Raw genomic sequence first — 27,899 nt, forward strand, 5'->3', positions numbered from 1 at the left:
GCATCCCCCGCGAAAATCGAGGGAACACTGTATATCTATTTTATATCTGTCTGTCTATCTATGTTAAACATAGTTAAGTATTTCAGGCGAAATGTGTGTGTGTGCATAGATATATATTGATAGATATCAATCAAAGTTTGGGATTTTTTATTATACATACATATTTCTGTGTGTTTGCATGTATATATATGTAGGTCTTGGCATAATCGTGTTCTGGCTATGGCAAGGCCAAAATAGATCTATGCTAGGCTCCCTTCCTTTTCACTTATCAGCAAAAATATGTGTGTGTGTATATATACATACATACATACATACATACATACATACATATATATATATCAAAAAAAAAACATTTGACACATACATACATACATATATATATATATATATATATATATCAAGAATTGTCCTAAAAATGTGAGTTCCAGGTGTATTTATAAATGAAGAGGCAACAGCCATTGTGATCCCCGGAACATTTAAAATTTATTAAAAACTACTAAAATTAACTAAATAAAAAAATAATAATAAAAGGCTGAGGATTATTTCACCTGAAATAATTCTCAACTTTTTTCGGGCTGTCTTTCTCTCTCAAACCCATTTTGTGTGTGTGTGTGTGTTTGTGTATGTGCATATATATGTATCAATGAAGAGGCAACTGCCATCTCCGGAACGTTTAAAATTTATTAAAAACTACTAAAATGAACTCAGCTTTCATTAGTCCTCTACTAACATCGTCAGAGTGTTAAAATCCCCATTGAAGAGATAATAATAATAATAATAATAATAATAATAATAATGCATTATGTAAAATCAACTGTCTTCAATGGGGATTTCAACACTCTCACGTCGTTAGTAGAAAACTAACGAACACAGAGTTCATTTTAGTAGTTTTTAATAAATTTTAAACGTTCTGGAGATGGCGGTTGCCTCTTCATTGATACATATATATGCATATACACATACACAAACACACACACACACACAAAACGGGTTTGAGAGAGAAAGACAGCGGGAAAAAAGTTGAGAATTATTTCGGGTGAAATAATCCTCAGCCTTTTTTTATTATTATTTTTCCCCCAGGATGCCTTTTTCTCTCCAACCCGTCTGCTGTTTCCCCAGCAGGATTGTTTCCGTGGACTTCAACTTGATTTTCAGGATTGTGAGCCTTGTGTTTGAGAGGCGTAGGAATTCACGCCCGTGATCCTTAACCAGCCCAACAGTGTCAGGATACAACCCGTGAGCCTTCCCAGGGCAACATGAGATAGGGAAACGACGGCACCGGCCGAGCGTTTGTGTAAACGCTGGAGTGTATTCGGTGTGACTTGGAGAAACGGCTGGGAGTTATTTTTAAATGTGCCCCCTGATGAATAAGCCCTATTGGTTTCTGACACCTAGCTGGACGCTTAAATAATACTTCAAAAGAGGGCAGTTCCCTAGTTGGGCCTCATTAAATATACAGTGGTCCCTCTACTTACGAACTTAATTCGTTCCGTGACCAGGTTCTTAAGTAGAAAAGTTTGTAAGAAGAAGCAATTTTTCCCATAGGAATCAATGTAAAAGAAAATAACGCGTGCGATTGGGGAAACCACAGGGAGGGTGGAGGCCCTGTTTCCTCCAAGGAGATTCCTAGAGAGGCCCCACGGAGGCTTCTCCCCTCCTTTTCCAGCCCTGTTTCCTCCCAGGAGATTCCTAGACAGGCCCCATGGAGGCTTCTCCCCCCTTTTCCGGCCCTGTTTCCTCCCAGGGGATTCCTACAGAGGCCCCACGGAGGCTTCTCCCCACCTTTTCCAGCCCTGTTTCCTCCCAGGAGATTCCTAGAGAGGCCCCACGGAGGCTTCTCCCCAACTTTTCCAGCCCTGTTTCCTCCCAGGAGATTCCTAGATAGGCCCCACGGAGGCTTCTCCCCTCCTTTTCTGGACCCGTTTCCTCCCAGGAGATTCCTAGAAAGGCCCCATGGAGGCTTCTCCCTGCCTTTTCTGGACCCGTTTCCTCCCAGGAGATTCCTAGATAGGCCCCACGGAGGCTTCTCCCCAACTTTTCTGGACCCGTTTCCTCCCAGGAGATTCCTAGAAAGGCCCCACGGAGGCTTCTCCCCAACTTTTCCAGTTACAGTTTCTGAGGCTCAGGTTTGTAAGTGGAAAATGGTTCTTGAGAAGAGGCAAAAAAATATTGAACACCTGGTTTTTATCTAGAAAAGTTCTTAAGTAGAGGCGTTTATAGGTAGAGGTACCACTGTAGTCCTCAATTTATAACCATTTATTTAGTGACTGAAGTTACCCTGGCAATGAAACAAAGAGACTTATGACTGTTTTTCGCACGACAACTGTGGTCACACAGATCAAAAATTCAGACATTTGGGAACTAACTCGGAGTTATGACGTACCAGGGTCATGTGAAGAGTGTTCGGAAACTTCAAATCGTGCAAAATGCAGCCACGCGAGCAGTCATGGGCCTCCCTAGATATACCCATGTCTCTCCAACACTCCACGGACTGCATTGGTCGCCGATTGGTTTCCGGACACAAATCAAAGTGTTGGTTATAGAATAGAATAGAATTTTTATTGGCCAAGTGTGATTGGACACACAAGGAATTTGTCATTGGTGCAGATGCTCTCAATGTACATAAAAGAAAAATGCACATTTGTCAAGAATCGTGATGCAACACTTAATGATTGTCAATAGGGGTCAAATATTAATAAAAATCTTAAAGATACAAGCAACAAGTTACAGTCCTACAGTCCTAAGTGGGAGGAAAAGGAGGATAGGAATGATGAGAAAAACTACTAGAAATAGAAGTGCAGATTTAGTAAAAAGTCTGACAGTGTTGAGGGAATTATTTGTTTAGCAGAATGAGGGCGTTCGGGGGAAAAACTGTCCTTGTGTCTAGTTGTCTTGGTGTGCAGTGCTCTGTAGCGATGTTTTGAGGGTAGGAGTTGAAACAGTTTGTGTCCAGGATGCGAGGGGTCAGTCAATATTTTCCCCGCCCTCTTTTTGACTCATGCAGTCTACAGGTCCTCAATGGAAGGCAGGTGGGCAGTAATTGTTTTTCATGACCTATGAAACCTTACATGGCATTGCCAGATTACTTACAGGACCGTCTTCTGCTGTATGAATCCCAGCGGCCGGTCAGGTCCTGCAGAGTCAGCCTTCTCCAGGTCCGGTCAACTAGATAATGTCACTTGGTGGGGCCTTCTCTGTGGGGGGCCCGGCCCTCTGGAATCAGCACCCCCCCCCCCCGAGATCCGTATTGCGCCCACCCTCATCGCCTTCTGCAAAAAGTCTCAAGACTCACTTATGTCGCCAGGCCTGGGGCTATTAGATTCTTGCCCTCTGGCCGATGAATGGACTGCGAGAAACTGATTGAATGAGAATGACTGGGGTTTTAGTTTTAGATTATATATTTAATTAATTGGACCCGAAATGTTATGTATTGTTTTATATGTTGTGAGTTGCCCCGAGTCCTTGGAGAGGGGCGGCATAAAAGTCCAATTAATAAATAAATAGACCATGTTATGAACTTAACAACTCCAGTGATTCACTTAACAACTACGGCAAGAATGGACCTAAAAACGGGGCAAAACTTGCTTTAGTACATGTTTCATTCATCATCTTCCTTTTAACGACCCCCTAATCTGTTGCGGGTGGAGTTCGGGCAACTGAATGGCGCTAGCCGGGTGCGCTTCCCTGTCGCCATAGCGGAGTTTTGTTCAGATAAATTCTCTCATTGTGCCCAGAGAGAGAAATATATGCCTCTACCTAGGTTCGAACTCACTGATCAACGTAAATTTTATCAATTGTCATAACTTGAAGTCTTGGAATCATTTTTTTAGGTGCTCGTCATTTGAAGTCAATTCAATTCAATTTATTAGATTTGTGTGCCGCCCCTCTCTGAAGACTTGGGGCGGCTCACAACAAAAATAAAAACAATATTCCAGCGAAAACAAATCTAATATTAAAAAGCACATAAAACCCTATCATATTTAAAAAAGCAAACAACATATACATACCCAAACATAAATATATTAAAAAAAAGCCTGGAGGAAAGGTGTCTCAACTCCCCCATGCCTGGCGGTATAGATGGGTCTTGAGTAATTTGCGAAAGACAAGGAGGGTGGGGGCAGTTCTAATATCTGGGGGGAGTTGATTCCAGAGGGCCGGGGCTGCCACAGAGAAGGCTCTTTTCCTGGGGCCCGCCAAACGACATTGTTTGGTCGATGGGATCCGTAGAAGGCCAACTCTGTGGGACCTTATTGGTCGCTGGGATTCGTCCGGTAGCAGGCGGTTCCGGAGATACTCTGGTCCAATGCCATGCAGGGCTTTAAAGGTCATAACCAACACTTTGAATTGTGACCGGAAACTGATCGGCAGCCAATGCAGGCCATGGAGTGTTGCAGAAACGTGGGCGAATCTAGGAAGCCCCACGATGGCTCTTGCGGCCGCGTTCTGCACAATCTGAAGTTTCCGAACACTCTTTAAAGGCAGCCCCATGTAGAGAGCGTTACAGTAGTCAAGCCTCGAGGTGATGAGGGCATGAGTGACTGTGAGCAATGACTCCCTGTCCAAATAGGGCCGCAACTGTCACTAAAGGAACTGTATTTTTTTTTTTAAAGTGTATAATTGTGGGTCGAAGTTGTTTTGTGCGGCAACCATCCCAGCCCCCCCCCTAAAAAAACACCTCTTTGCCTTCAACGGCGCTCCGGCTTCCCGTTGACTTTATTTTACCAACCAGGAAAGCAAAATATTTTCTAAGTCAGAATGGCAGGGGAGGAGAAACCTGGGTGAAGCCATTAATCATCATTAATTACAGAGCTTCTCTCCTGGGCCGACTCTGCCAAATAGGTCAGTGTTCCCATTTTTCCAGGTGGTAAAACCGAGGCTCGGGGAAAAGGGAGAAGGACTCGCCAGGCCGTGGCCAAGCCAACAAATTGGGGGTTTTTTTCCCCAGGTTTCTGAAACAGACTAGATTTCAAAGGGACAAACCTGTCTGCCTGCCCTATTGGGAGTGCCTAAATTGGCCACGTTTGTTGGTTTGTGTCAGGCCACAACGATAGCGTGCAACAGTACAGTTTTCCCTCGATTTTCACGGGTTCGAACTTCGTGAAAAGTCTATACCATGTTTTTTTAAAAAATATTAATTAGAAAATACTGTATTTCACATTCCCCCCCCCCCTATACTACGGTTGTTCCCACCCGATGACGTCATATGTTATCGCCAAACTTTCGTCCGCCTTTAATAAATTATTTTTTTAAATAAACTTTAATAAATAAACATGGTGAGTAATAATCTAAATGGTTGCTAAGGGAATGGGAAATTGTAATTTAGGGACTTGAAGTGTTAAGGGAAGGCTTGGGATACTGTTCATAGCCAAAAATAGTGTATTTACTTCCACATCGCTACTTCGCGGAAATTGGACTTTCGCGGGCGGTCTCGGAACGCATCCCCCGCGAAAATTGAGGGAACACTGTACCGTGATTTCTGACAGTTTCAAAATGGGTCAGGCGGTAGGGAAAGCGAGTCGAAGGCTTTGCTGCATAGCTAGAGGTATAACAAGCAGGAAGAGGGACATTGTGATCCTATCGCTTCCAACAACCTGGGTCCTCATTTTACTGACCTCCGAAGGATGAATCCACCATGAGCCAGATCTGCTAAGCAACCATGGCAAAGGTTCGTACAGTGAGGCACATCCTTCTCGAACTCAGCCGTGCTTAGTAATTTATTTATTTATAATGAAAATTTGGGGTCTCTGTTGTGCTTGTCAATTGAGGATTGCCCAAACTGAACCTCTTGACAATGACATAGAAACATATAAAAGACTGACGGCAGAAAATGACCTCCTGGTCCCGCTAGTCTGCCCTTATACTATTTCCTGTATTTTATCTTAGGATGGATATATGTTTATCTCAAGCATGTCTTGAAGACGATTCATAACCCAACTAGGGAGCATCATCAGTGTTAAAAGAGAATTGTGTTTGTGGAGAGGAGGAAGAAAAGAAAGGAGAAGGAATGAGGAAGGAAGGAAGGAAATGAGAAAATGGAAGAGGGAAGGCCGTTGGTGTTCTCTGAGCTTAGTTGTTTTCTTGAAGACGTTTCACAACCCAACTAGGGAACATCATCCATCAGTGCTCGGAAACCTTGTATTCATCCTGCTGGGGAATAATTCCGGGAGTTGAATTCCGCACCTCTACAAGAGGATGAGAGAGAAAGAGTAGTGTGTAAATCCTCTGCCTTGAGGCCACCTACTTGTATACCCACCTACTTGTATGTACTGAGTTGACCTTACTAATCGTGAATCGTCAGGTAGGCTCCGTCCTAGTTAATATTGGACGAGGAAATCTCCAACTTGTAGGCTAGACTGGAAAACAAACAGACCAGAAGGCCAGAGTAGTAGAAAATCATTTCCATTCTGTCTACACCAAAGCGTTGGGTAGGAAGGGAAGTTCACCTGGTAGGAACATGTCAGTTGGAGACACAGCTTGGCTTGGAAAACAACGCCCGTCTCTCACCCATCATAGGTCTACTCAGGAGGAAGGGAAAGAGGAGGGCTGACCTGGCTGACCTTGGCTGTCCTGTAACCTTCAGACACAACCGTCTGGTTTTGTCTCATGTGCTGCCAACTTCCTGCCTCATTGTGTTGGTTCAGCAGGTGGCATGGAGAAAGAATATCCTTGCCCAGCCTCAGTTTCCCCAAGGGAGTCTTTTTGGGAAGGAATGGGAGCGGTCCCCTCTGGGGTTCATCGGTCAACTCTCTTGGCTCTACCAAAACTCATTCCTTCAGCTTCATTAATTCAAGTTTACTTAACAAACAAAACAAGCCAACAAACAACAGAGTAGGAAGGGACCTTGGAGGTCTTCTAGTCCAACCCACTGCTTAGGCAGGAAACCCTACACTACTTCAGGCAGATGGTTATCCAACATTTGCTTAAAAACTTCCAGTGTTAGAAACATAGAAGACTGACGGCAGAAAAAGACCTCATGGTCCATCTAGTTTGCCCTTATACTATTTCCTGTATTTTATCTTACAATGCATATATGTTTATCCCAGGCAGGTTTAAATTCAGTTACTGTGGATTGACCAACCACGTCTGCTGGAAGTTTGTTCCAAGGATCTACTACTCTTTCAGTAAAATAATATTTTCTCATGTTGCTTTTGATCTTTCCCCCAACTAACCTCAGATTGTGTCCCCTTGTTCTTGTGTTCACTTTCCTGTTAAAAACACTTCCCTCCTGAACCTTATTTAACCCTTTCACATATTTAAATGTTTCGATCATGTCCCCCCTTTTCATTCTGTCCTCCAGACTATACAGATTGAGTCCATTAAGTCTTTCCTGATACGTTTTATGCTTAAGACCTTCCACCATTCTTGTAGCCTGTCTTTGGACCCGTTCAATTTTGTCAATATCTTTTTGTAGGTGAGGTCTCCAGAACTGAACACAGTATTCCAAATGGGGTCTCACCAGCATTCTATATAGTGGGATCACAATCTCCCTCTTCCTGCTTGTTATACCTCTAGCTATGCAGCCAAGCATCCTACTTGCTTTTCCTACCACCCGGCCACACTGCTCACCCATTTTGAGACTGTCAGAAATCACTCCCCCTAAATCCTTCTCTTCTGAAGTTTTTGCTTACACAGAACTGCCAATGCAATACTCAGATTTGTTGGGGCATTCACGACTTCTGGTGGCAAGCTGTTCCACAGATTAATTGTTCTAACTGTCAGGAATTTTCTCAAGTTCTGTGTTGCTTCTCTTCACGCGTCTGAATTAATTTTGATCGCATCCTTCAGTTGAACAGCAATGATACGTCAACATCTTTGAGCGCCGCTGTAACTTCAGAGGGTCACTAAACGAACTGTTGTAAGTTGAGGACTCCCTGCATGTTCTTTTTCTCAACACCCGGCCTGCTTCTCGGTTTGTTGACACCGTCGGTCGCTCATTCTCTTCATTCCCTTCTGGTTATTCATGGCTGTTTCAGGCGTGACGGTGTTGTTCCTTTGACTTCCTGTGCAAGCTTGTTTTTCAGTTGTCCCAAAGGTTGTTTTTTGTGTATGTGTTTCAATAGTCAACTGGACTTTCTGGTTTTGTTTTGTTTTGAAGACGTTTCACTTTTCAGCCAAGAAGCTTCTTGATCGAAACATTTAAATATGTTATAGGGTTAAATAAGGTCCAGGAGGGAAGTGTTTTTAATAGGAAAGTGAACACAAGAACAAGGGGACACAATCTGAGGTTAGTTGGGGGAAAGATCAAAGGCAACATGAGAAAATATTATTTTACTGAAAGAGTAGTAGATCCTTGGAACAAACTTCCAGCAGACGTGGTAGATAAATCCACAGTAACTGAATTTAAACATGCCTGGGATAAACATATATCCATTGTAAGATAAAATACAGGAAATAGTATAAGGGCAGACTAGATGGACCAGGAGGTCTTTTTCTGCCACCAGTCTTCTATGTTTCTTCAGTTCTAGCTGAAGTTCTGACTTTTTCCCATAGAAAATTATATTGGAAGCTGCAAAATATGATTGAGGGCTGTATGATCTAGGGCAGTGGTTCTCAACTTGGGGGTCGGGATCCTTCTGGGGGTCGAACAGCCATTTCACAGGGGTCACCTAAATCCATGGGAAAAGACAAATTTCCCCTGATGTTAGGAACTAAAGCTTCTATATTTATTTATTTTTTATTTTATTTATTTGTTTTGTCAAGTATGTATTGGTGGTATACAAAGACATAATTATATTTATATACATGATACCAATAAAAGAGAAACATGAGGACAGGGGACAGAAGGCACGCTGGTGCACTTATGCACGCCCCTTACTGACCTCTTAGGAATCGGGAGAGGTCAACAGCAGATAGTCTAAGGGTAAAGTTTTGGGGGTTAGGGGATGATACTACGGAGTCTGGTAGTGAGTTCCCTCTATCAACTACACATTACTAAAGTCGTATTTCCTTCAGTCGAGTTTGGAGCGATTAAGTTTGTATCTGTTGTGTGCTCCTGTGTTGTTGTGGTTGAAGCTGTAATAGTCGTTGACAGGAAGGACGTTGTAGCAGATGATTTTATGGATTATGCTTAGGTCGTGTTTAAGGCGACGTAGTTCTAAGCTTTCTAAACCTAGGATTGTAAGTCTAGTTGCGTAGGGGATTCTGTTGCGAGTGGAGGGCTCTTCTCGTAAAGTATCTCTGGACATTTTCTAGAGTGTTTATGTCCGAAATCTGGTGTGGAATCCCCTTCATTTTTACCAGCGCTGCTTTGAATCCCACAAGGCGAGCCTCAGGGGAATCCCAGTGCTTCGGCTGGCAACGGAAGTCCGGAGGCGGGGATTCCCAGCGGCGCAAGGCAAAAGGAGTGATTTGGGGATGGGGTTGCACGCATTATTTGCTTTTACTTTGATTCCTATGGGGAAAATTGCTTCGTCTTACGAACTTTTCATCTTACGAACCTGGTCACGGAACGAATTAAGTTCGTAAGACGAGGTATCACTGTATAGTTAAGTCGGAATGGAGACAACGGAGTTGTAAGATGTCTAATCGGAGAATTTCAAATCTGGTGAAGTAAAGTATTTTGAGTCTGATGGAGTAAGGTTTGTGGGGAGGGTGGCGAATTTTTAACACTGTCCCATCAGGAACTGAGTTTTCTTAGCCGAACGGTAATTTGGAACTTTTGTTACGAGGAATGTGAAAGAAATCCTGAGAATAACACTTTTCCCCCCCAGTGACGTAATGCTGAATGGTCACTCAGTGAACTTTTTAAAGTCGAGACCGCCGATGTTAAAGATCCCCTTCCACTGGGCTCGCCCTCCCTTAACTCGTGTTGCTAAAATAAGTTTTGCAAAGTTTCCACTCCCGCGTTCTTCCGAAGCCGGAAGGACCTGTTTGACCAGCAAGTAACCTGATTTTATTTTATTTTTTAAATCAAGCTTTGTTTACACCATCCATGCTAGAATATTTTATTTCTTTGGTAGGGAAGGTTTGCCTATTTGCCGATGACTCTAAAGTGTGCAATAGGGTTGATATTCCTGGAGGGGTCTGTAATATGGTAAATGATTTAGCTTTACTAGATAAATGGTCAAAGCAATGGAAACTGCAGTTTAATGTTTCCAAATGTAAAATAATGCACTTGGGGAAAAGGAATCCGCAATCTGAGTATTGTATTGCCAGTTCTGTTTTAGCAAAAACATCAGAAGAGAAGGATTTAGGGGTGGTGATTTCTGACAGTCTCAAAATGGGTGAGTAGTGTGGTCGGGCAGTAGGGAAAGCAAGTAGGATGCTTGGCTGCATAGCTAGAGGTATAACAAGCAGGAAGAGGGAGATTGTGATCCCCTTATATAGAGCGCTGGTGAGACCACATTTGGAATACTGTGTTCAGTTCTGGAGACCTCACCTACAAAAAGATATTGACAAAATTGAATGGGTCCGAAGACGGGCTATAAGAATGGTGGAAGGTCTTAAGCATAAAACGTATCAGGAAAGACTTAATGAACTCAATCTGTAGAGTCTGGAGGACAGAAGGAAAAGGGGGGACATGATTGAAACATTTACATATGTTAAAGGGTTAAATAAGGTTCAGGAGGGAAGTGTTTTTAATAGGAAAGTGAACACAAGAACAAGGGGACACAATCTGAAGTTAGTTGGGGGAAAGATCAAAAGCAACATGAGAAAATATTATTTTACTGAAAGAGTAGTAGATCCTTGGAACAAACTTCCAGCAGACATGGTTGGTAAATCCACAGTGACTGAATTTAAACATGCCTGGGATAAACATAGATCCATTGTAAGATAAAATGCAGGAAATAGTATAAGGGCAGACTAGATGGACCATGAGGTCTTTTTCTGCCGTCAATCTTCTATGTTTCTATTCGATTTTTATGCCGCCCTTCTCCTTTGACTCAGGGCGGCTTACAACAGGTTAGCAATAGCAATTCTTAACAGAGCCAGCCTATTGCCCCCCAACAATCCGGGTCCTCATTTTACCCACCTCGGAAGGATGGAAGGCTGAGTCAACCTTGAGCCGGTGATGAGATTTGAACCGCTGACCTAGAGATCTACAGTCAGCTTCAGTGGCAATGCAGTACAGCACTCTACCTGCTGCGCCACCCTGGCTCTATACCTTCAGTTCTATGGAGACTTATTACTTATTATTTATTTATTTATTTATTTATTACTTAGATTTGTATGCCGCCCCTCTCCGAAGACTCGGGGCGGCTCACAACACGTGGAAACAAATCATACATAATCTGACAAATTTAAAATATTTAAAGATTTAAAAAAGACCCCATATACTAACAGACATACACACAAGCATACCATATATAAATTAAACATGCCCAGGGGGAGATGTTTCAGTTCCCCCATGCCTGACGGCAAAGGTGGGTTTTAAGGAGTTTACGGAAGGCAGGAAGAGTAGGGGCAGTTCTAATCTCCGGGGGGAGTTTGTTCCAGAGGGCCGGTGCCGCCACAGAGAAGGCTCTTCCCCTGGGGCCTGCCAACCGACATTGTTTAGTTGACGGGACCCGGAGAAGGCCCACTCTGTGGGACCTAATTGGTCGCTGGGATTCGTGCGGCAGGACTGCCTCGCATTTCCGCCGTCATACAGTACGTCCTCCAAGTTACGGCCAACACTAAGCGCCGGATCTACGTGACTAAGAGGCAGTTTTGTTAAGTGAGTTTTGCCCTGTTTTGCCACCTTTCTCGCCGTGGGTTACTAAGCGAATTGCGGCAGTTGTTAAGCAGATTGTTTGGGTCATTAAGCAGATCTGGCTTCCCCGTTGTTGTGGTTAGCTTTGGCCCAGCTCCTGCCCCAAGGACTGTGAATGTGGGGGAGACATCCACATGCTGCAGGCTTGTTTTGCCCCCAATGGAATCTGATGATGAAGGCTCCTCTGACCAAGAAGACATGAGTGACAGGGCAGAGGAGAGTGGGGCAGACAGCTCAGAAGGAGATCAATTCTCTAGCTCCTCCATGGATTCAGAACAAGAGTTAATGATACAGCCACGCATGCGGAGAGCGATGCATAGGCAACAACAACTGAGAGATTATTATCAAAGAAAATGAGGCCACCTGTGGTTGGGTGGGGCTGTGGTCATTAGTGAGGCTGCTATAAAGAGCAGCCTGTGGGTTTGGCCATTGTGGAGGATTATCTGATCCTTGTGTTTCCTGACTGCTTTACTGACTTTGACCTTTTGTGTGCTGATTTTCCCCCGCTTTGAAACTAAACCAGAGCAAAGTGTGTTTCACTTTGTGAAAGAAGAAGGACTGTGAATTGCCTCACAGCTGCAAGCTAAGTATCACAGAACTGATAAGGGACTTGTACCAATTACCAGTTTGTTTGGAGACGAGGGCTCTTGGCTATACCAAAAGAGGGCTTGGTTTAAGTGAATTTTCATGATAAAGAACATTGTTTTGAATTTTCAAACGTGTGTGTGTCTGAAACTTGTACCTGTGAATTTTTGGGAGGATTCCACCAGAGAGCCCGACAGAACACCCGTTGACATTTGTCATTTGTGATCTGGATCATTTGTGCTCTTTCCGCACTGTTGCCTCCTAGTTACTCGAGCTGAGTTCGAAACACAGAAGGCCAGTGGCTACCACATCCTTAATTGCAATCTCGTTTTAACTTCAGTTTAAGTTTCTTTGGGGAAGAAATGTTGCCGGTGTTTTTTGAGATAATAGTTTCACACTGGCTGAAAACCTTTGCTGCCGTCTTGAACAAAATGTGCTTTGCTTGGATCTCAGAGAGATCTCAGCCACGCGGGTGTTTCCATAAAAAGCCACTTGTGCAGGCAACGTGCGTGCTAATTCTCCCATCGGTACAAGGCTGTTTGCAAAGCAAGCTTTTAAAAAAAACATTGAATCTGTCCACTTTCTAAAGCAGTGTTTCCCAAGCTTGGCCACTTGAAGATATCTGGACTTCAACTCCCAGAATTCCTCCAGATAGCATGTTGAAATCTGCCCATCTTAAAAGGCTGGCTGGAGGAATTCTGGGAATTGAAGTCCACCCTTTTTAAAGTATCCAAAATTGATCCATATCGACTTAGAAAATAGATAGCAATTTTAAGAGAGGTGGACTTCAACTCCCACAATTCCCCCAGCCAGCAAGTTGACATCTGTCCATCTTAAATGGACATACAATGACAATAAATTTGTATGCCGCCCTGAGTCTACGGAGAGGGGAGGCATACAAATCTAATTAATAATAATAATAATAATAATAAAGTATTTATTTTTTTAAATTTATTATTAAAAGGCTGGCTGGAGGAATTCTGGGAATAATAATAATAATAATAATAATAATTATTATTATTATTATTATTATTATTTATTAGATTTGTATGCCGCCCCTCTCCAAAGACTCGGGGCGGCTCACAACAATGATAGAAACAATATTATAATGGCACAAATCTAATATTAAAAAACTAAAAACCCTATCATAATTAAAAACCAAACAGCACATACATACCAAACATAAATTATAATAAGCCTGGGGGAAAGATGTCTCAAATCCCACATGCCTGGCGGTATAGGTGAGTCTTAAGTAGTTTACGGAAGACAAGGAGGGTGGGAGCAGTTCTAATCTCCGGGGGGAGTTGATTCCAGAGGGCCGGGGCCGCCACAGAGAAGGCTCTTCCCCTGGGGCCCGCCAGAAGACATGAAGTGTCAGAATTGAAGTCCCCCCCTTTAAAGTAGCCAAAATTGGTCCGTACCGACTTAGAAAGTGGATAGCAATTTTAAGAGAGGTGGACTTCAACTCCCAGAATTCCCCAGCCACCATGTTGGAACGTCCACCCATCTAAACAGGCTGGCTGGGGAATTCTGGGAGTTGGAGTCCATGCATCTTAAAATGGCCAAACTTGGACACAGAGAGAGAGAGAGAGAGAGGTGTGGAATTTTTCCAGGATCAGCAATAATAATTTTTAAGCGCAGGACTTAAATTAGAACCGCAGAGAAAGAAGGCCGCGGGAACCTTGGTGCGAACCTCATCTTAATTATTCAGACTTCCTGTTTTTCACTCCGATACAGCAGCATAAATAAGTTGTCCGTCCAACCTGTAGCCATACTTCCTACTGGAAGCTGCCTGGGTTGCACCAGCCAGAGTAAACATTTCACAATTTTAGGAACCTGTGTGCCGTTTATGGGCCAAAAGGTATCTGGAGTCGTTCCAGCATTGGTTTCCAACTGGACTTTTACTCCCTTGGAATTAATCTTAGGATAGTATTTAGAAACCTAGAAGACTGACGGCAGAAAAAGACCTCCTGGTCCATCTAGTCTGCCCTTAAACTATTTCCTGTATTTTATCTTAGAATGGATCTATGTTTATCCCAGGCATGTTTCAATTCAGTGACTGTGGATTTACCAGCCACGTCTGCTGGAAGTTTGTTCCAGGGATCTACTACTCTTTCAGTAAAATCATATTTTCTCACGTTGCTTCTGATCTTTCCCCCAACTGACCTCAGATTATTTCCCCTTGTTGTGTTCACTTTCCTATTGAAAACACATCCATCCTGAACCTTATTTAACCCTTTAACATATTTAAATGTTTCGATGGTGTCTCCTCTTTACCTTCTGTCCTCCAGACTAGACAGATGGAGTTCATGAAGTCTTTCCTGATCAGTTTGATGCTGAAGACCTTTTATTATTATTATTTTATTATTATTATTATTTATTGGATTTGTATGCTGCCCCTCTCCGTAGACTCCACCATTCTTGTAGCCCGTCTTTGGACCCGTTCAATTTGATCCATCTCTTTTTGTAGGTGAGGTCTCCAGAACTGGACACAGGTTATTCCAAATGGGGTCTCATCAGCATTCTATAGAGCGGGATCACAATCTCCCTCTTCCTGCTTTGAACTGGGCCTACTGTTGTTGTTTTTTAAACTCTTAGATGGGAGCTGCCGACACGCCAGCATGGCCAGATTTGTCATCTGGCCACAGGGCGTGTTGTATGTTTTGCTGTTGTGGCGTCTTATGGAAAAAGTCTGTTTTGTGGGATGCATTGTGGTGGGTAGAAAGGGCATTTTGCATAAGCAAATTATGCAACCCGTTCTAAAATCGGCCTTTTAGATTGGAAGGATGGGATAAAATTGGCCCAGGCTGGGCCAAGGCTTTGCAGTTTTGAGCTGCAGACACCAGTAGTCCTTGATTTACGACCACAACTGAGGCCACAATTTTGGTTGTTAAGCGAAACATTTGTTTAAGTTTGCTCTACTTTTTCTTGCTCGAGTTGTTAAGTGAATCACCACAGTTGGTAAATTAGTAACTCGGTTATTAAGTGAATCTTGCTCCCCATTTGACTTTGCCTGCCCCAAGGTTGCAAAAGGGGATCACGTCATAAATATGAATCAGTTGCCGAGCATCTGCGTATTGATCACGTGACCCTGGGGAAACGCCAATGGTCGTAAGTGTGAAAAATGGTTGTAAGTCACTTTTTTCGAGGGACGTTGTAACTCCAAATGGTGACTAAATAAACTGTTGTAAGTCGACTTATGACTACAATTGAGCCCAAATTTTCTGTCGCTCAGTGAAACCGTTGTTAAGTTAAAAGGAACAACGTTCCTTGCCACAGTTGTTAAGTGAATCACCACGGTGGAGAAGTTAGTAATATGATTGATAAGTGAACCTGGCTTTCCCCATTGACTTGGCTTGTCGGAAGATCATGTTAATCCCGAGACATAAATATGTGTCAGTTGCCACGTGTCTGAATTTTCATTAGTAAATGTTTTGGTCGTAAGTGTTGAAAAATGGTTGTCGGTCACTTTTTTTCAGTGCCATTTGTGACTCCAAACGGTCGCTAAATGTACTGTTGTAAGTTGAGGACTACCTGTACTAAACAAAGGCTGAGTACTGGGGCAATGTTTTCACATCGAAATGCATCAAGAATGATTAATGTATGAGCAGAGTAATCTTGGTTTACCAAAGTTGTGCACACACAGAAACGTTTATATTGAGATCAGTTGTGAATAAGTACTCACACAGATACATCAACTTGAATTCAAGTTTCCTTTGAGAAATGACATCTTCAGATAAATGGTCTAAAGTCGTGCACGTAATAAGTCAGAATAACAACCCAAATATTACCAAGTACATGGTCTTTCTTATAAGTTCCGTTTGTCATAATCAGTAAACAAAGATATCAAGTCTAAACACATTTTAGCTGTAATACATGACTACAATACAGAGAGATTGCAGAGCCATTGCAGAGCGTACATACAGTGAGTAGCCAGACAAAGAGAAACAAAGAGGGTGACTCAGGGAAACAAGCTATAAACTCTAGCTCCCTCTTGTGGCAGTCTGCAACACTTGCAGCCAATATATTCCCAACCTAACAGTTATGAACAGAGTCCTAACAAGAACCAAATTCGACAAGTTTTAAAGCAGCCAAATAGCGAGGTAATAGGGGTTTTTCTGCCATCAAGTTTTCTGTGTTTCTGTTTCGTCTTTGGTGGGAAAAGGAAGAAGGGAGGGGGAGAAGAACTCAGAACCCGTTTTGGAGTGAGTGGCATATAAATACAATTTATTTTTATTTATTTATTCATTTGTGCAATACACAATACATATGGAAGAGAATAGACATGAAGTAATATATATAAAGATAATATGTAAAAATAGAGGAGAAGATATATGAAAGGAAGAAAATATGATATATGAGATAAAAGAAAGACAATGGGACAGGGGACGGAAGGCACACTAGTGCACTTATGTACGCCCCTTACTGACCTCTTAGGAACCTGGAGAGGTCAACTGTGGATAGTCTAAGGGAGAAATGTTGGGGGTTAGGGGTTGACACTATTGAGTCTGGTAATGAGTTTCACGCTTCGACAACTCGATTGTTAAAGTCATATTTTTTACAGTCAAGTTTGGAGCGGTTAATATTAAGTTTGAATCTGTTGCATGCTCTTGTGTTGTTGCGGTTGAAGCTGAAGTAGTCATTGACTGGTAGGACGTTGCAGCCTATGATCTTGTGGGCAATACTTAAATCGTGTTTTAGGCACCGTAGTTCTAAGCTTTCTAGACCCAGGATTGTTAGTCTATTTTCGTAGGCTATTCTGTTTCGAGTGGAGGAGTGAAGGGCTCTTCTGGTGAAATATCTTTGGACATTTTCAAGGGTGTTGATGTCTGAGATGTGGTATGGGTTCCAGACTGATGAGCAGTAGTCTAGGATGGGTCTGGCAAAAGTTTTGTAGGCTCTTGTGAGTAGTGTGAGATTGCCGGAGCAGAAGCTACGTAGGATCAGGTTAACAACTCTAGAAGCCTTTTTGGTGATGTTGTTGCAGTGGGCTTTAGCACTTATGTACAATAAATAAATACAATAAATATGGGGTCCTTGGTGCTGTCTGAGTGTGATAGTTTTTAACAGACGTTTTATCACCTAGCTAGGTAACATCATCAGCGATAGAAGGGAGAGGATTTGGGCATACAAATCTGATTAATAAATAAATAATAAATAAATAAGTGGAAAAGAGGAGGAGGAGGAAAAGGAAGAAGACTTTAAGGTCCTTGGTGCTGTCTGAGTATGATAGTTTTCTTGCAGACGTCCATAGCCCAACTAGATAACGTCATCAGCAGTGGAAGAGAGGGGGATTTGTGAAGTGCTCTCTACATGGGGCTACCTTTGAAAAGTGTTCGGAAACTTCAGATCGTGCAGAATGCAGCTGCGAGAGCAGTCATGGGCTTACCTAGGTATGCCCATGTTTCACCATCACTCCGCAGTCTGCATTGGCTGCCGATCAGTTTCCGGTCACAATTCAAAGTGTTGGTTATGACCTTTAAAGCCCTTCATGGCATCGGACCAGAATATCTCCGAGACCGCCTTCTGCCGCACGAATCCCAGCGACCGATTAGGTCCGAGTGGGCCTTCTCCGGGTCCCGTCAACTAAACAATGTCAGTTGGCGGGCCCCAGGGGGAGAGCCTTCTCTGTGGCGGCACCGACTCTCTGGAACCAACTCCCCCCGGAGATCAGAACTGCCCCTACTCTTCCTGCCTTCCGTAAACTCCTCAAAACCCACCTTTGCCGTCAGGCATGGGGAAACTAAACATCTCCCCCTGGGCACGCTTAATTTATACATGGTATGCTTGTGCGTGTGTCTGTTAGTATATGGGGTTTTTTAAATCTTTAAATATTTTAATTAATTGGATTGTTTATGATTTGTTTTACACTTGTTGTGAGCCGCCCCGAGTCTTCGGAGAGGAGCGGCATACAAATCCAAATAATTAATAAATAAATAAATAAATAAATAAATAAATAAATAAACAAACAAACAAACAAACAAACAAACAAACAAACAAACAAACAAACACAAAATGAAGAGAAGGAAGAAGGGAAAAGGAGGAGGACTATGGGGGGTCCTCTCTCCTCCCTGAGCTTACTTGGTTTTTAGTTTGCAGACATTTTATGACCCAGCTTGGTAACATCATCAATACTAGAAGGGCTTTGCTCTTTCTGATCCAGCTTAAATTTCCAGTTATATTTCTATGGAAAACTTTAGGGATTAAAAAGAGGAGTTGGGGTTTTGGGGGGTTTTGTTTGGTCTCCTTTCTTGTTTTTTTCAATCCTGCCCTTGAAAGCCGGTTTCCACCAGTTTTTACAGCACTTTTTTTTTTTTTAAAAAAAGGGCACTTCTGCATTCTCCTCTCCCCCCAATTGTCTGAAGAAAACTGAAATCAGCAGCTGCCCTCTTCTGAAAATAACACGTCTATTGTCTAGGGCCTGGTCTCAGATTTGGCACAATCCGAGCTTCGGGAGATGTTTCTTTCAGCAGGTTATTTGAGGCCAAAGGAATATTTTAGACTCGCAAGCAAGCTTGTTTTTCTGTCTGTCTTTCTTTTTTTTGTAACTGGGCTTTTCCATCATTTTTTTCCTGTGGGTAATGGCGGGTGGTGGAGGGGGGAGATTTGCAAGTGTTTTTGCATTTTCCGGTTCAGTTTTTTTTCCCCCTGCATGATTTCTGCAAAGTCCGATAGCTCTTGCAGAAGAAAACTTGGTTTATTGGGCAGCAAATTATTTGAATAGGATAGAATAGAATAGAATAGAATAGAATACTTTATTGGCCAAGTGTGATTGGACACACAAGGAATTTGTCTTTGGTGCAGATGCTCTCAGTGTACAGAAAAGAAAAGAGACATTTGTTGAGAATCGTGAGATTCAACACTTAATGATTGTCATAGGGATCAAATAAGCAATGAAGAAACAATCAATATAAATAAAAATCTTAAGGATACAAGCAACAAGTTACAGTCATACAGTCATAAGTGGGAGGAAGTGGGGGATAGGAACGATGAGAAAAAACTAGTAGTAATAGTAGTGCAGCCTTAATAAATAGTTTGACAGTGTTGAGGGAATTATTTGTTTGGCAGAGTGATGGCGTTCGGGGGAAAAATGTCCTTGTATCTAGTTGTCTTGGTCTGCGGTGCTCTGTAGTGTCGTTTTGAGGGAAGGAGTTGAAACAGTTTATGTCCAGGAAGTGAGGGGGTCAGTCAATATTTTCACAGCCCTCTTTTTGACCCGTGCAGTATACAGGTCCTCAATGGAAGGCAGGTTGGCAGCAATAGTTATAAATAGATGATGGATGGATGGATAGCTAGAAAGATAGATAGGTAGATAGATAGATAGATAGATAGATAGATAGATAGATAGATAGATAGATAGATAGATAGATATAAGACAGACAGATAGATATGGGTGGATACAGATGATAGATAGATGATGGATAGATGGATAGACATAGATATACATAGAAACAAACAGATAGATAATGCAATATACAGAGCGCAAATCCTACTCCCTTTTAGCACTGATGATGTTACGTAGTTTGGTAATGAAATGTCTGCAAGAAAACAGCCAAACTCAAAGAGTACCAAGGATGCCACAGTTCAATCCTGAACTAAAAGTCTATTTCAAAATATATGTAAAGAGCTGGAGACTCTCTGGGTTTGCATGCAAACTATGTTTCTAACTACAACTATTCTAGACAGACAGACAGATATTTTAAAATATTATTGGATTACAGTAATTATTTCACCCTGGCTCAGAAATATTTGAATGAATTCAGTTTTTGACCCTTCCTGGACTGCTGGTTTTTTTTTTTTAAACGGTCTGCGCATCCAATGTTTTCCTTGACTCCCGACACCTTCAGTATTGAGAGCAAACATGAAGTCACAATCCTAGGAGGACTCAACGAATTTGTAGTGAAGTTTTATGGACCACAAGGAAGTAGGTATACTCTTGAGTTGCGTATAGGGGTTGGAAGGAAGCACCCACCCCCTTTTTTTTTCTGATTGATTGAAAAATGAGAGATAATTTGGGGAGGTCATTAAGGACTATTTTCCCTGTGACATTTAAGACACAGGAGACAGTTTATACTGGGTTAAGCCTCACAATTTAAGACGAAAAAAATTAAATGGAAATGGATTCACAAAAGGGCCCTTGAAGGTCTTCTAGTCTAACCCCCTGCTTAAGCAGGAAAATACAAATGCAATGCTTAACAAATTGAGACTAGCGGTGTGTTGTTGTTTTTAATTTGAACTAGATAAACATAGATCCATTGTAAGATAAAATACAGGAAATAGTATAAGGGCAGACTAGATGGACCATGAGGTCTTTTTCTGCCGTCAGTCTTCTATGTTTCTAGATTTAGGGCTTCCAAAATTTATAATCTAGAACCATCTTTTCTAGGATTTTCTTTGCCATGCTGATAAGGTGTTTAGGGCGTTTCTGTCTTAATGTTCCCATGCAGTATTACTGTCTTGATGGTGTTGCATTTATTTACAATAATTCTTAACTTTAAGGTTTGCAGTTAGTGCAATATTTTTCAATCTTGGTAACTTATAAGGTGTGTGGACTTCAACTCCCAGAATTCCCAAGCCAGCATGGCTGTTAGGCTAGGGAATTCTGGGAGCTGGAGTCCACCCATCTTAATGTTGCCAAGGTTTAGAAACACTAAATGAATGTATTTTGAAGCAGGTGGCTAAAATCTCTGTATAAAAATAAAAACACTAAACTAGTAGTGGAAGCTCTCCCCCCGCCCTCTCCCAAACCTACTTGTTAGAATTGCGTGTCTTGTCTTCCAGGTCTAATTATATAACCTTATATTTGGAAGCATCAGATACACAACTCAGCTTTCTTTCTTTTTGAAAATCTTCCAATTGCAGCACCGTACGAAGGTGGCGTGTGGAAAGTTCGGGTGGACCTTCCTGACAAATACCCTTTCAAATCCCCATCTATAGGTAAGAGATGGAAAAAACTGTCTTATTGGAGACAAACTGCCTACAGCCTACAGGTAGTCCTCGGTTTATAATGGGTTTGTTTAATGGCTGCTCATAGGACCATTGTCCACACTTAACTGTTGCAGCAATCCCCGGGGTCACATGATGAAAATTCGGGACACCTGGCAGCTGGCTCATACGTACGACGGTCCTGTGACCAACTTTTGAGTATATTTTTTTTCCTCCACCTTAATATAAAACATATGTAACCCTTTAATATATTTAATTATGTCAAAGGGTTAAATAAGGTTCAGGAGGGAAGTGTTTCTAATAGGAAAGTGAACCCAAGAACAAGGGGGCACAATCTGAGGTCAGTTGGGGGAAAGATCAGAAGCAATGTGAGAAAATATGATTTTACTGAAAGAGTAGTAGATCCTTGGCACAAACTTCCAGCAGACGTGGTTGGTAAATCCACAGTAACTGAATGTAAACATGTCTGGGATAAACAGATCCATCCTAAGATAAAATACAGGAAATAGTATAAGGGCAAACTAGATGGATCATGAGGACATTTTCTGCGGTCAGTCTTATAGGCTTCTATGTAAATAACAAAACACAATACAGTACCAATATCCAACCGTATACATATGCCAAATTTCCATATCATTAAGGTGCTTTAAGGAGTTTCTTTACTTTTTACCTTCCTCTCCCCTCCCATAACTCCATCTCTCCAACATTAAAAGTAGTACTAAACTTTAAAAACAAAGAAAAAGAAAACAACAGAAACAAAACCCCCGATATGTAACATTCTATAAATCCCACATTCATCATTATTTACGGAGAAAGGGAGAGAGAAAAGGGGGAAAAAAGAATAGAATAGAAAAATCCCCCTCACTCCAACATTCAGCTAATCCCTAATAAAAATAGTTAGTCAATCTGTCTAGTCTGGAAGACAGAAGGGAAAGGGGGACATGATTGAAACATTTAAGTATGTTCAAGGGTTAAATAAGGTCCAGGGGGGAAGTGTTTTTAATAGGAAAGTCAACACAAGAACAAGGGGGCACAATCTGAAGTTAGTTGGGGGAAAGATCAGAAGCCACATGAGAAAATATTATTTGACTGAAAGAGTAGTAGATCCTTGGAACAAACTTCCAGCAGATGTGGTTGGTAAATCCACAGTAACTGAATTTAAACCTGCCTGGGATAAACATAGATCCATCCTAAGATAAAATACAGGAAATAGTATCAGGGCAGACTAGATGGACCAGGAGGTCTTTTTCTGCCGTCAATCTTCTACGTTTCTTTGTTTCTATGCTCTTCAGCAAATGCTGAATGTGTGCTTGATATGAAGCTGTTCTAACGTCCCTTTTGTTCCTCTCTCCATAGGATTCATGAATAAAATTTTTCATCCCAACATTGACGAAGCGTAAGTGAACTTCTGTTTGCAGTTGAAATCGTTACTTTTTTGGAGGTGGGAATTAACATTTCTCCACTTTCACAACAGGAGGTGTAAAAATACCTAAAGCCGTATTTTTCAACCTTTGGGGCTTTTAAGATGGGTGGACTTCAACACCCAGAATTCCCCAGCTGGCTATGTGTTAAGAATTCAAACTCTCAATATAAAAGTTAAAAGAAACAGTTTTTAATCAGAGGCAAACCCATAAAATACACATTACATTTCTGGTTCAACACCAAAGTAACCCTGCAAAAAAGGGGTTCCTTTTTTAACAATAAAAACATTCTAAACTAGTGGGCACTTAATGCGCCATCACGTGCGTAGAGTAAGAAAAATAGAATAGAATAGAATATATTAGAATTCTTTATTGGTCAAGTGTGATTGGACACACAAGGAATTTGTCTTTGGTGCCGATGCTCTCAGTGTAAAAGAAAAGGCAAAGTACAACCAAGTGAAGAACTTAAATGCAGTAATCACAGGTGAGGGGGATTTAGCTAGAATAAAGAATAGAATAGAATTATTTTATTGGTCAAGTGTGATTGGACGCACAAGGAATTTGTCTTGGTGCAGATGCTCTCAGTGTACATAAAAGAAAAGAGACATTTGTCAAGAATCATGTGTTACAACACTTAATGATTGTCATAGGGATCAAATAAGCAATGAACAATCAAATATTAATTAAAAACAAGGATACAAGCAACAAGTTACAGTCATACAGTCATAAGGGGGAGGAGATGGGTGATAGAAATGATGAGAAAAAACTAGTAGTAATAGTAGTGCAGCCTTAGTAAATAGTTTGACAGTGGTGAAGGAATTATTTGTTTAGCAGAGTGATGGCGTTCGGGAAAAAACTCTTCTCGTGTCTAGTTGTCTTGGTGTGCAGTGCTCTGTAGTGACGTTTTGAGGGTAGGAGTTGAAACAGTTTATTTTTTTATTAGAGTTTATAGAATAGAATAGAATTTTATTGGCCAAGTGTGATTGGACACACAAGGAATTTGTCTTGGTGCAGATGCTCTCAGCGTACATAAAATAAAATATACATTTGTCAAGAATCATGTGGTACGACACTTAATGATTGTCATAGGGGTCAAATAAGCAATGAAGAAGCAATATTAATAAAAATCTTAGGATATAAGCAACAAGTTACAGTCATACAGTCAACATGGGAGGAAATGGGTGATAGGAATGATGATAAAAACTAGTAGAATAGAAGTGCAGATTTAGTAGAAAGTCTGACAGTGTTGAGGGAATTATTTGTTTAGTGGAGTGATGTAGGTTTATGTCCAGGAAGCGAGGGGTCAGTCAATATTTTCACCGCCCTCTTTTTGACTGGTGCAGTCTACAGGTCCTCAATGGAAGGCAGGTTGGCAACAATAGTTATAAATAGTGGATGGATGGATGGATGGATGGATGGAACGATAGAAAGATAGCCTAGAAGAATAGAATAAGAATCGTTTGGGAAAATTAACAGGGTGGCCCTAGGAAAATGAATAATAATAATAATAATAATAATTTATTGGATTTGTATGCCGCCCCTCTCCGCAGACTCGGGGCAGCTAACAACAATAATAAACACAATATTTACAATCCAATAATAAAAACAACTAAAAACCCCTATTATAAAACCAAACATACACACAAACATACCATGCATGACTTGTAATGGCCTAGGGGGAAGGAATATCTCAACTCCCCCATGCCTGGCGGTATAAATGAGTCTTGAGTAGTTTACGAAAGACAGGGAGGGTGGGGGAAGTTCTAATCTCCGGGGGGAGTTGGTTCCAGAGGGCCGGGGCCACCACAGAGAAGGCTCTTTCCGTGGGGCCAGTTATCAGCAGGTGGAGCTTAGAATATTTGGACTCATGCAAGCAACCGTTTAAACAGACATAACACCTTTTCCCAAAGTCCAGACCTACAGACCAACACTATGCTGGCTGGGGAATTCTGGGAGTTGAAGCCCACCCGTCTTAAAGTCTCCATGGTTGAGAAATACTGATTTAAAAGAAATTTTGAACACCAATTTTCTCAACTGTTTTCCCCCAAAGGAGAAACTAAGGAGTTAAATTGGTTTCCAACTTGCAGTCTTGTGAAATATGGGGATTGATCATCCTGGCTTCGGATAAACCTTGCTGCTCTTAGACAGATACCGGAAGTGACTTGGCTTAGGAGTTATTTTTAAAATGCCAACTAAGAGCGCAGCTGTCACCACCTATTAACTCACCTTGAGTTGATTTAAAGGCAGTTTCCAGTGGCCGGCAGCTTCTCCGTACTGAAGGAGCGGGTCCAGCAGTCACATGGGTTGCTCATGTCCAATCCGGTGGAACTGAGCCTAGTATTAAAAAAGCTTGCCGGATCCGCCCCTTCCCCAGAATTCGCTCAGTTCGCATATCCTGCGGTTGTATTGTGATAGCTCGTTCAACATTCTAACACCTTCCCTTCGATCTTTCCCTTCAAAAAGTAGTAAGATTTATTGTCTTTATTTATTTACTTGCACTAATTGCGCCAGCCGTTTAAAAGAAAAAAAGATAAAAAGCGGCTCGGCTTTTTTCCTTGGGAGAAGTTGCGGTTTCGTTTTCCCCCGGCGGTTTTGCCGGTTACGATTCCTGCGGCCGCTTGTGGATTCTTCTAATCCTTTGGCCTGGAGGTCCTGGTGCAAGTATTTATCTATTGAATTATTGATTATTTATTGTATATAAGATATTTAAGGGCTTAAGAAATACCTCCTGCGGAGTGAGACGCCTTCCAGTCTCCTGGACTTAGTCGATCGCTTTTCCTTTAAGAAATTCTACGGAGCGATTTTTTTTTCGGCGCGAAGGCCTTCGCGCCCTTTTTTAAATCTAGGCCTCTCGTGTTGGCCTCCTGCCAGCCGCGTAGGCCTCAGTCCACCGCGTGGATCCCGGAGCGGGCCTTGGGGGTCCCAGGCTAAATTCTCCACCGGCTAAGCCTCCAACCAGAGTGCCTTGGTTTACTTAATTATAAAGTTTAGGGAGGCTGGCCCCGCTGGATTTGGGGGCACGAACTCTGGGTTTGCCCAGATTGTCCTCAAGTTTCAGCAGCTTCGAGGCCTCGAAGCAGGATCCATTCCTCTTGGGAAGTCCTTGAAATTCTTCTCCTTATTATTCAGTTTTTGGCTCAGCCTTGTCTTCTGTTAATTGTCAGACTATGGCTACCTTTCCCAAGAGAGGCACAACTAAAGGTCCCAGAGAGGCCAGGCCTACAGGCGATGAGATTACTAGTATCCCCCAGGCCTCTTCCTCCTCTTCTCCAGGGGCCCGCCCCTCGACCAAGGTCACCAGGGCCGAGAAGAGAAGGGACCTAGCCCTACAAAAAATCCATGATAAATCAGCAAAACGTTTGAAAGTGCAGGCCCAAGTAATCAGTAGTCAAGACCCACCAGAGGCCTCTAGTCTGCCTCCTTCTGGGGTCCCTGTGTTATCTCTGGATGAGCCAAACCTAGACAGACCCCAACCTAACCTATGGGGCATAGGTCCAGAGGAACCAGATATTATTGAAGAGTCCCCCCAGCCAGGATCCTCCCAGGCCTTTAGGGATTCTTCTGCCATTTCTGCTGATATTTCCAGTTTACCTCCTGAGTTCCAGTCTATTTTTGCTGTGTTGTCCAAAGCCATTGATGCCAAACTCTCCACCATCAATGAGCTTCCCTTACCTCTTCCTCCTTCTCGTCCCTCCCGCACCTTGGGTTCTTCCCCAGCGGTCAGAGCTCCTATTCAGGATGATTCAGAGTCCTCCCAGGATGAATATGAGGATATAGAGGAGGATGAGGACCCTTTTCAGGGCTTATCAGATGATGAGGAATCCCAAATAAAAGTTCCTCCTCCAATTACTATATTTCCTTCACAATTATTCAAATCTCTCCTCCTCAAAGCTAGAATTTCTACGGGATTAGCGGCCCAGGAGAAACAAGCCTCCACTTCCACTGATCCCCCGGAGGAGAATTTACCTTACTTCACAGAGGAACAGGAGGATAACGAGGTAATTCCTATGCCTAAATTGTTTAAAGATGCCTTACTCAAACAGTGGGATTTTCCAGCCTCTGGCCTTAATCCCTCCACCAAGGAGTCCTCCGCCCAGAGGACAAGCGCATCGAGCAAATGCTCAAAAGAGGATTCACCGCTGATTCCTGGGCTATTAAAAGTTCTGCAGCGGCTTCCTTTTTCTCCAGAGCCATGCTGCTGTGGCTTCGCCAACTTCAACAGCACATTCCTCCCGATGACTTGAGAGGTCAACAAGACTTCAACAAGGTCTTTGCAGCTGCCCAGTACGTGGCTGATGCCACCTTGCAATCTACTAGATTTTCTGCTAAGTCTATTGCAGCTTCTACAACGGCAAGAAGACTCCTATGGATTCGCCCTTGGCAAGCGGGAGTTCGCCAAAAGTGGCAGTTATCCCAGGGCCCCTTAAAGCGCGACCTTCTCTTCGGTGATCTTCTGGATCCACTCCTCACGGAAACCACGGACAAGAAGAAGGTTTTGGGTCCAACCACAAAAAAGGCTACTAAAACGCAGTCCTTTCGTCGCCCAGGGCGCCAGCAAGATCAAGCGGCTTCCTATCAGAGATCTCCAGGTCAGTATTCCCCCCGCTTTCGTTCCCAAGGTAGGAACTCCAGGGGTAGAGGGTTTCGCTTCCAAAGGGGAGCTTCCTCTAACAGGGCTTCAAAAAAGCCTAGATGGTAATTCTACCTCCATTCCCATAGGGGGTCGCCTAGCTCATTTCGCCTCTAATTGGCGTCTCACCTCCAAGGATCCTTGGGTCATTGACACTATTCAAACAGGCCTTCTTTTAGAATTTATTTCTCCTCCCCCAAAACGTTTTATTTCCTGCCCTTCTCCCAGGTCATCCTCAGATTGTAACCGTATGGAGGAGGCCATTTCTCATCTATTGTCCATCAGAGCCATTCAACCGGTCCCTTCCGGTCAAAGAGGCCTAGGTTTTTACTCCATCCTATTTATGGTTCCAAAGTCCTCCGGAGGTTGGAGAGCTATTTTGGATTTAAAGAAGCTAAACCTATTCATCAAATATAGGAAGTTTAAGATGCACTCCTTGTCTTCTATTTTGGCCGCCATTCACTCGGGAGATTTCATGGTCTCCTTAGACCTCACTGAGGCCTACCTTCACATTCCTATAGCCAAATGCCACAGAAAATTTTTACGTTTTTCCTTTCAAGGCAGGCATTTCCAGTATAGGGCGATGCCATTTGGCCTTTCCTCGGCCCCTCGGGTCTTTACAAAG

The 27,899-nt window shown here is 42.5% G+C and overlaps 1 protein-coding gene across 1 annotated transcript in view; it reads left to right on the forward strand.

The window, feature by feature from the left end:
• Positions 1 to 27,899, forward strand: part of UBE2H (ubiquitin conjugating enzyme E2 H) — a 62,589-nt gene that overhangs the window by 22,583 nt on the left and 12,107 nt on the right. Inside the window, exons 2-4 of the mRNA XM_070754498.1 lie at positions 20,125 to 20,201; positions 21,140 to 21,214; positions 22,580 to 22,619. Of these exons, the coding sequence (XP_070610599.1) occupies positions 20,125 to 20,201; positions 21,140 to 21,214; positions 22,580 to 22,619 (192 nt within the window). The remainder of the gene's footprint in view (positions 1 to 20,124; positions 20,202 to 21,139; positions 21,215 to 22,579; positions 22,620 to 27,899) is intronic.

The sequence above is a fragment of the Erythrolamprus reginae genome, chromosome 6, assembly GCF_031021105.1.
Source record: "Erythrolamprus reginae isolate rEryReg1 chromosome 6, rEryReg1.hap1, whole genome shotgun sequence".
NCBI lineage: Eukaryota > Metazoa > Chordata > Lepidosauria > Squamata > Dipsadidae > Erythrolamprus > Erythrolamprus reginae.